Below are 9730 nucleotides of genomic sequence, written 5' to 3' on the forward strand. Positions count from 1 at the left end.
AGAGATAAATTCATTACATTAAGCTAATCCTTTGGCAAAATGAAATGGATATTAGTGGTTTTTAACCATCCTATGTGTTAAGCAGCAACCGGGAGTGAATTGATTGTAGTTACAAGACCCGCATTGCTAAAATAAATGTAATTTCCCAGGTTTCCTCTAAAAATAATCAATACATCCCAGGAGAATACTTCCTGGGGAAATTGCTTCGAAGGAATAAACACGACCGTTGTATCTAAATGGAACGTTCCCAATTGTTATTTTTATATTGTTTTTTAGTAATTAGAATGGGTGCGTATGAGCAGATATTTCAGCCCGCTGACTGTATTTAAATGCTAATTTAATTATGATGCTATAAACATGTAAAATCAGCTCGTGGATTAAAAATATGCGAGCTTTTAATTCTGCAGAAAATGAACCTTTCAGACAATGATGCTTCTGAGCAATTATGATTTTCTAGGTCAGGTATGTTTAGCCACGCCCCTCCAACTGTTCTTCAACAGCTCGATAGGCTTCTCTCAGGGGATTGTGGGAGTTGCAGTCCAACTACGGCTGGAGGCCCACAGGCTGAACATTCCTGGCCTAGGCTTTCCGTTAAAAAAAAGTATTTCACCTCACAACAAAGGTATGTGCATTTCCAAAGCTTTCATACAAAAAGCGCGATTCTCTAAATCAAAGGGGGTTTTGCGAGAGCACTTGGCTATAATTTTGCTCTTCTGAAGGAATTTTTTTTAATTCCAGACCCGACGCCGTTTCGGAAAGACCTCTTCATGAAGGATTTCTCCAGGAATGGCTTGAGGAACGCCAGCTCCTCGCTGCGATCGGCTTCCACCAAGCAGCTGTTGAGTAAGACGAGGCAATAGTCGGCTTTCCCGGAGGACTGGCAATGGGAAGACAAAAACAGACAAAAAAAGAGAATTGAATTGAAATAAATATACGTTGTCTCAAATTTTACAAGAAAGTACAAGCAGACCCTCCTCTTATAGCTGGGGTAGGGAACCTATGGCTCGGGAGCCAGATGTTGCTCTTTTGATGGCTGCATCTTGCTCGCTGCCAAATGTTTAATAAAAAAAAATAACGGGAGGCGTGGCCTTCGCTTGGCGAATAGAAGACATATTCTAAGCCTTAGAACACATCTTCTATCCACCGAGCGCAGGCCACGCCCTCCTCGGCATAGCATCCGCATCCTTGGCACCCACCCTACCTTGTCCCTGCACTTGGGAGATAGAAGACGTGTTCTAAGCCTTAGAATATGTCTTTTATCCGCCGAGCACAGGCCATGCCCTCCTCCGCATCGCATCCGCATCTGGCATCCTTGGGACCCACCCTACCTTGTCCCTGCACTTGGGAGATAGAAGACGTGTTCTAAGCCTTAGAATATGTCTTCTATCAGCCGAGCGCAGGCCACGCCCTCCTCTGCATCCGCCATCCTTGGGACCCACCCTCCTTTGCCCCGCAGCCTCCTTGGCCAAACATATTGTATGGCTCTCACGGAATTACATTTTAAAATATGTTGTGTTTATGGCTCTCTCAGCCAAAAAGGTTCCCGACCCCTGACTTATAGCGATATATCCAATAGGAGAAGCTTCATAAAACTTCCATCTACAAATAAATTCTATTCTAAGGAATTTCAATGGTGTTTGAAAAAGTAGAATCGTTTTTTTTAGACAGAACGGTGAATAGAAGTTATCAATATCAAAACAGAAGCCACATATAAATAGTACTCTTCTAAAATAGTATCATTATTTCAGGATTTTTGCAATGATTTTGCCAAACGCACTGGCTTGATACATAACCTGATAAAAGCTTAATAAAAGCTTAGTGTAGGAATAAAGCAGGGATCCACAACCAGTGGCTCAAGAGGAACATGTTGCTCCCCAACCCCTTGGATCTTGCTCCCAGAGCCCAATTTAAATCTCTGTGTGGAGACAAGTTTTGGAGACAGAGACACAGTTTTACCCCAATCAGAGCCTCCTGCAGGCCAGCAGTCACATGGGACTACCAAATAGCCAATCACAGCCCTTATTTGGCACCCCCAAAGAACTTTGTTCATGCTTATGAGGCTCCCCAACACTTTCTTACATCTGAGTGTTAAGTAAAAAAGATTGGGGATCCCTGGCTTAAAATGTTGCTCTCTGCAATCTGTTCCATATATATACAATAGTTTACTAGACCAGTATCAATCTTGTACATTTTATTACATTCCCAGCTCTAAAGTGAAGAACAATCCTGATAAGAGAACATAAACCCTCCATGAAAAACTCAAATTCTGCTCCCCAGTTCCAGTAACCATTCCAGACTTAATGACAGATGCAAGAGGATTCTCCAGTAAGAAAAATAATCCTTCCCAGAGCGGCACCAATCATATTGCCCTATTTAATATAGGGAGATTACTGTGATTTGCTGGAATTAGACTGTAATCAAACATTAGAAAAGACAATAAATTGAATACTGTTTTGGTTTTTGGAGCTCAAACAAACATTATTAACAACTTATAACCAATATAAAAGCTCTGCATGAAAGAGCTTGAAAGTCATTGGCAGGTTCCCTTTAATACTGCAAGTAAACACAGAACACAGCACAGATCAAAAGGAAACCTATAGCTTTGGCACAATTGTACTTTCCATAGATTATACAGTGGGTGGCACTTGAACAATGATTAAAAACCTTTCCTAAAACTTCATTTGTAGCCCCTGGGTCTCCAAAGTAGCCAAACCAAACAATTAAAAAATATAGGAGGATCCACCAGTTGGGTTTGATGTTACTCTTGTGCAACACATTGAGAATACAGAGCCTGATACCAGAACAGCGATACCAGAAAGGTGGATACAGAAATCTCCCTATGTTAGATAATAGCAATAAGAATCATTCTCATTGGAGAATCCTCTCGCATTGGTAATTAAGTCTGGAATTCCTACTTTGGAGAACTGAGGAGTAGAATAGTCTTATCGGCGATGCTACAAGATTTCATCACTGATGTTACTGATCTATGGCTAGACTTAGCAGGAAGTCAAATTCATGTTTTCGTAGTGAAAAATGAGACGAAAAGGTAAATTCTAATATTTTTGAATTTTTTAAGAGCTAGCAATAGAAAAAAAAATATCTCAGCAATTCAAATTTGAATCAAAAACAATGGCAACTAAAATCTGGCCAGCTTCCACTGGAACTAAAGGGAGGTGTAACATTCAAGCTATTGTATAATTATACAGGTATGGGACCCATTATCCAGAATGCTCGGGACCTGGGGTTTTCTGGATAAGGGATCTTTCCGTAATTTGGATCTCCATGCCCTAAGTCTACTAGTAAAATTATTTAAACAGTTATTAAACCCAATAGGGCTGTTCTGCCCCCAATAAGGGGTAATTATATATTAGTTGGGATCAAGTACAGGTACTGTTTTATTATTACAGAGAAAAGGGAATCATTTAACCATTAAATAAACCCAATAGGGCTGTTCTGCCCCAATAAGGGGTAATTATATCTTAGTTGGGATCAAGTACAGGTACTGTTTTATTATTACAGAGAAAAGGGAATCATTTAACCATTAAATAAACCCAATAGGGCTGTTCTGCCCCCAATAAGGGGTAATTATATCTTAGTTGGGATCAAGTACAGGTACTGTTTTATTATTACAGAGAAAAGGGAATCATTTAACCATGAAATAAACCCAATAGGGCTGTTCTGCCCCCAATAAGGGGTAATTATATCTTAGTTGGGATCAAGTACAGGTACTGTTTTCTGGATAATGGGTTTCCGGATAATCAAACAATATGATTTTCATTGGTTTTTTTTTCAAGGGAAAAAATCTAGAAGTTTATAAAGTCACTGAGCAATTTATGTTTGATACATTATGAAATGATAAATTGCCTTATATTTCCTGACCTATTAATACATTTCTGCTTTATTTAAGACGTAACACACTCTGAAAGCCGTAGCTGCCGTTTATGAAGCCGCGTTGCGTCTCCTTGAAGGGATCACTAACTAGTCACTGATTGATTTGCTCCCGCAGCCAAGGGAATTCGATTTTTTTTCAGCGACTGCAGAATATCATTTAGGATTGGCAGCTCGGGGCTTGGGCTGTAACATCCCAGCAACAATCTCTGCTTTCCTAATTGGGAAACTACAACATTGCTTTTAATGTACGGGATCTGTTATCTGTAAACCCATTCTCCAGAAAACTCTGAATTATAGGAAGCTCATCTCCCATAGACTCCATTTTAATCAAAATCTCTGTAATTATAAAACAGTACAGGCAAGGTACCCCTTATCTGGAAACCCGTTATCCAGAAAGCTCTCGAATTACGGAAAGGCCATCTCCCATAGACTCCATTTTAATCAAATAATTGAGAATTTTAAAACTTATTTCCTTTTTCTCTGTAATAATAAAACAGTACCTGTACTTGATCCCAACTAAGATATAATTACCCCTTATTGGGGGCAGAACAGTCCTATTGGGTTTATTTAATGGTTAAATGATTCCCTTTTCTCTGTAATAATAAAACAGTACCTGTACTTGATCCCAACTAAGATATAATTACCCCTTATTGGGGGCAGAACAGCCCTATTGGGTTTATTTAATGGTTAAATGATTCCCTTTTCTCTGTAATAATAAAACAGTACCTGTACTTGATCCCAACTAAGATATAATTACCCCTTATTGGGGCAGAACAGCCCTATTGGGTTTATTTCATGGTTAAATGATTCCCTTTTCTCTGTAATAATAAAACAGTACCTGTACTTGATCCCAACTAAGATATAATTACCCCTTATTGGGGGCAGAACAGCCCTATTGGGTTTATTTCATGGTTAAATGATTCCCTTTTCTCTGTAATAATAAAACAGTACCTGTACTTGATCCCAACTAAGATATAATTACCCCTTATTGGGGGCAGAACAAGCCTATTGGGTTTAATTCATGTTTTATTGATTCTTTAGTAGACTTAAGGTATGGAGATCCAAATTACGGAAAGATCCCTTATCCAGAATACCCTTGGTCCCGAGCATTCTGGTCCTATACCTGTACCTTGTACTTGATCCCAACTAAGATATAATTTTTCCTTATTGGAGGCAGAACAATCCTATTGGGTTTAATTAATGTTTAAATGATTTTTTAGTAGATCTAAAGTATGGAAATCCAAACCAAAAAAGGACCCCTTATCCAGAAAACCCAAAGCATTCTGGTTAACAGGTCCCATACCTGTAATTTTTTGCTAAGAAACTCTAATTAATCATTTTATGCAACTAAATATACCCAGTCAAGTGCTATTCAAGGCTTCCTTAGTACAGGTATGGAACCTGTTATTCAAAATGCTCGGGACCTGGTGTTTTCTGGATAAGGGATCTTTCCGTAATTTGGATCCCCATACCTTAAGCCTGCTAAAAATCATTTAACTATTGAATAAACCCAATAGGATTGTTCTGCCCCCAATAAGGGGTAATTATATCTTAGTTGGGATCAAGTACAGGTACTGTTTTATTATTACAGAGAAAAGGGAATCATTTAACCATTAAATAAACCCAATAGGGCTGTTCTGCCCCCAATAAGGGGTAATTATATCTTAGTTGGGATCAAGTACAGGTACTGTTTTATTATTACAGAGAAAAAGGGAATCATTTAACCATTAAATAAACCCAATAGGGCTGTTCTGCCCCCAATAAGGGGTAATTATATCTTAGTTGGGATCAAGTACAGGTACTGTTTTATTATTACAGAGAAAAGGGAATCATTTAACCATGAAATAAACCCAATAGGGCTGTTCTGCCCCCAATAAGGGGTAATTATATCTTAGTTGGGATCAAGTACAGGTACTGTTTTATTATTACAGAGAAAAGGGAATCATTTAACCATTAAATAAACCCAATACGGCTGTTCTGCCCCCAATAAGGGGTAATTATATCTTAGTTGGGATCAAGTACAAGGTACTGTTTTATTATTACAGAGAAAAAGGAAATCATTTTTAAAACTTAGAATTATTTGCTTATAATGGAGTCTATGGGAGATGGCCTTTCCGTAATTCAGAACTTTCTGGATAACGGGTTTCCGGATCAGGGATCCCATATCTGTATCTAAAATGCAGACTGAGCTGCTACCTTATGGCACAAAGAAGGGACCGTATCATTTGAATATCCCTCGCTATACTGGCACCAAAGCAACAGCAAAAAAATGAATTCAATTCAATGTCCAGAAATGTCTTACCTTGTTTTCTTGCACAAAAATGGTATTTGTTACAGACAGTGCCCATTCCAAGCTGGTTAGCATGCACACAAACAACAAATTCCACAATAATTATCATTATGTAAAGGTTTTTTTCCCCGGCTATTGAGCCTGTTGGGCAGACGTCTCCATTATAACAAAACGTAAATATTACAGAGGTTAAGTTATTTCATGTAACTTTATCTCAGGACCCTTATGTGGAATTGTTAGCCCTGCACCTAGAGATTTAGTGAAATCCTACAATATTCATTTACTAATCATGGATAATATAATTTCATATCCCACTTACCGCCATGGAGAGTACAGGGTTAGTCCAAAGGTGCATTGTTGATATGCAGAAGATTAGTACAAAATGGAACTTCCATAAGCTGCAAATAGAAATAGCAATGAGATACAAAGCCAACAATAAAGCAGCCGCTGCCATAGATCTCTGTATATATATATATATTATATGGTGCTGCTCATCCCAAGGATAAACATATGGCAATTACCTGACTGGTTGTGGCTGCTCCATAGGAAAAGAAGGATGCGGCTTTATTACATGTATCTGCTTAGAGCTTTGACTTGTCTCACCTAATGGATCATTTTATATCAGTGTCCCCTTCCATTTGCTCTCGCATGATGTGTGGAAGTGATGTGGAGTTGCCCTTTAATGAATGTTAAAAGGGGAAAATGTGCCAAAGAATGTGACTTTTTCAGCAGGCGCAGGGAAGTTGACTCTCATCCCCTTGTGGCATTCCGGAGACACTTGTCAGGCAAAATCACACAGATATGTACGTATATTGCGATAGGCGGGCAGCACCGGTCAGACCGGAATGTTTCACTCATACTGTGTTATTTTATGGGGGGGATAGTTATAAAGGTGTGCAAAAAGCAGTCTCTGTATCAGCAAAACAAGCCGTGCAAACACCGGAAATTATTTGCAGATTGACTTTGCCCCATTAACTTTAATGATTTACAACAGGACTAGAGTGACATAAATCAATGTAGGTCTCAGTTTTGTATAAAAAAAACAATTGTATAAATACACTGAAAGGAGAAGTAAAGGGTTAATCACCGAGGGGTGTCAATTTGTTTGGCAACCCCAGTGATTATATTCAGTATCCTCAGACCCTAGCACGAACTGTGCTGCCATCTTGCCTCCTCTCCCTGGTCCTTTGTGGCTGCCCTGGGCTGTGCACGTGCTCAGTAGAGTCAAATAAGAACTTGCCAAGTAAAAGCCAAATGTATCCTCTACTGAGCATGCACGTGGCCCAGAGCATTCCTAGGGATCGCTGGCACAGGAGGCAAAATGACACCACAGAACACACTATAATAGTAACCAGCCCAAGCAAAGTGCCAACCCTGGGTCTCATTTTAATCATTGGAGTGCAATTATGACTTTATTTCTTTTATTAAAATGCAAGGAAAACAGCAAAGCTTTATGAAGTGGCTGCAAATGTCCAGAAGTGGAGCTCAGACCCTGGCTGCAAATTATTTGGGCAGGGTGCATTGTGCAAAAATATGGTGCTTCTACCTCATTTTTGTACAATTTGTGACCTGGCAGTTCAAAGTGCCAACCGTGATCTCTCCAGGGGACAAGTCGGCAGATCATCATTAATCAGACAGATATCTATGGAGCAGGTTTGAAAGCCCTCTCCCAGCAGCCCAAGTGAGCCTATGGAATTGTCCAGTCATTGTATCCCAGTCCAACAATCAGATCTACTGATTCAGCCCCACGCATGCAGATCTTTACATTTATGGGCAGCTTTAGTTCCCCTTTAAATAGCAGAAATAGAGTAACAGAGACACAGGGATTTTTTATTATTATCTACAAAATAAATAATGTTTTCAAAACAGAGACATTATCTATATCTACTCTCATTTAACCACAGCCGCAGTTTCCATACTGAAAAGGAAAAACCTCCCGCTGCTTCCAGGGGACAAATTCCCCCAAATAACCATAGTTTCCTCCAGTTTCGCCAGTCTGTTTTTATTATTTCTTAATATAAAGGGAAAAAAAATTGCTTGCCTATCCCTAGAGCCACTAGTTTATTTGCCACCCATGGGTGCTGGGCTGTAACTGCACAGGGGGAGGCAGGACAGAAGGCTGGGCACTTGCAGGACAGGGATGGAAATTCACTTGATCCTACAGATCCGCTCTCTATTGCTCAAGCAGCGAGGGATAGGAGCAGAAACCCAGCAGACAAAGAACCGGTGGATAAACAGGAGGCAAAATAACTGGAACAAATGTATTTCTGTAAGGAAAGTGAATGTCACTGCAAGTGGCCATGTGGAAAGTTCCAGGCTGACAAGATTCCGTCAGTACCGCGGCCCCCCTGCTCCCCACCGTGGGATTGCTCAGGATCCCCAGCCCATACAATAGATGTGAGATGGCAGTGCGTGAATGCCTCTGGCTCCTACGCCGACTCTGTCAAAACGCATTCACTTGGCAACTAAATGCAGAGTCCTTTGGTACGAAAGGGACACAAGTCTGACCCTAAATCTAGGGAAGGATTTCTTGTTTCTTTGTGTTAGAGCTGGAGAAATGAGTAGTTGCTGTGTATGATGGGAAACACTATGCATGGTGGGATACGCTGTGCATGGTGGGATACGCTGTGCATGGTGGGATACGCTGTGCATGGTGGGATACGCTGTGCATGGTGGGATACGCTGTGCATGGTGGGATACGCTGTGCATGGTGGAAATCTCTGCACACCAACCCTCTGCTGCCACCCAAGGGGTAGGGGAAAAGTACAAGGCTCCACGGCCAATTGTGCCCTTTGCACATTATCCTGCACTTCTCTGCCCTCATTACTTATACAGGAAATATTGTTATCTCCCCAAACCTAAAGTATAACTGGGTGCCTAATAAAGCCCCATTGTATGCATTTACAGATACAGACAGAAAGAGAGAGACATAGATAGATAGATAGATAGATAGATAGATAGATAGATAGATAGATAGATAGATGATATATGATAGATAGATGATGATAGATAAATAGATAGATAGATAAATAGATGATAGATGGATAGATAGAGAGATAGATAGATAGATGATAGATAGATAGATAGATAGATAGATAGATGATATATGATAGATAGATGATGATAGATAAATAGATAGATAGATAGATAGATGATAGATGGATAGATAGAGAGATAGATAAATAGATGATAGATAGATAGATAGATAGATAGATAGATGATAGATAGATACATAGATAGATGATAGATAGATAGATATATAGATAGATAGATAGATAGATAGATGGATAGATAGATGATAGATAGATGATAGATGATGATAGATAGATGATAGATGATGATAGATAGATGATAGATAGATGATAGATAGATGATAGATAGATAGATAGATAGATAGATAGATGGATAGATAGATGATAGATAGATGATAGATGATGATAGATAGATAGATAGATAGATAGATAGATAGATAGATGGATAGATAGATGATAGATAGATGATAGATAGATGATAGATAGATAGATAGATAGATAGATAGATAGATAGATG

The 9730-nt window shown here is 39.4% G+C and overlaps 1 protein-coding gene across 1 annotated transcript; it reads right to left on the bottom strand.

The window, feature by feature from the left end:
- Positions 1-303: 303 nt before the first annotated feature.
- nps (neuropeptide S) lies at positions 304-6506 on the bottom strand. The gene is made up of 2 exons (XM_018095627.2): positions 6501-6506; positions 304-877 (listed from the first exon to the last, which is right to left on the bottom strand). The coding sequence occupies exons 1-2, from the start codon at positions 6504-6506 to the stop codon at positions 698-700; spliced, it is 186 nt and encodes a 61-aa protein (XP_017951116.1). The 3' UTR covers positions 304-697.
- Positions 6507-9730: the final 3224 nt, after the last annotated feature.

Source organism: Xenopus tropicalis, chromosome 7, assembly GCF_000004195.4.
Source record: "Xenopus tropicalis strain Nigerian chromosome 7, UCB_Xtro_10.0, whole genome shotgun sequence".
NCBI lineage: Eukaryota > Metazoa > Chordata > Amphibia > Anura > Pipidae > Xenopus > Xenopus tropicalis.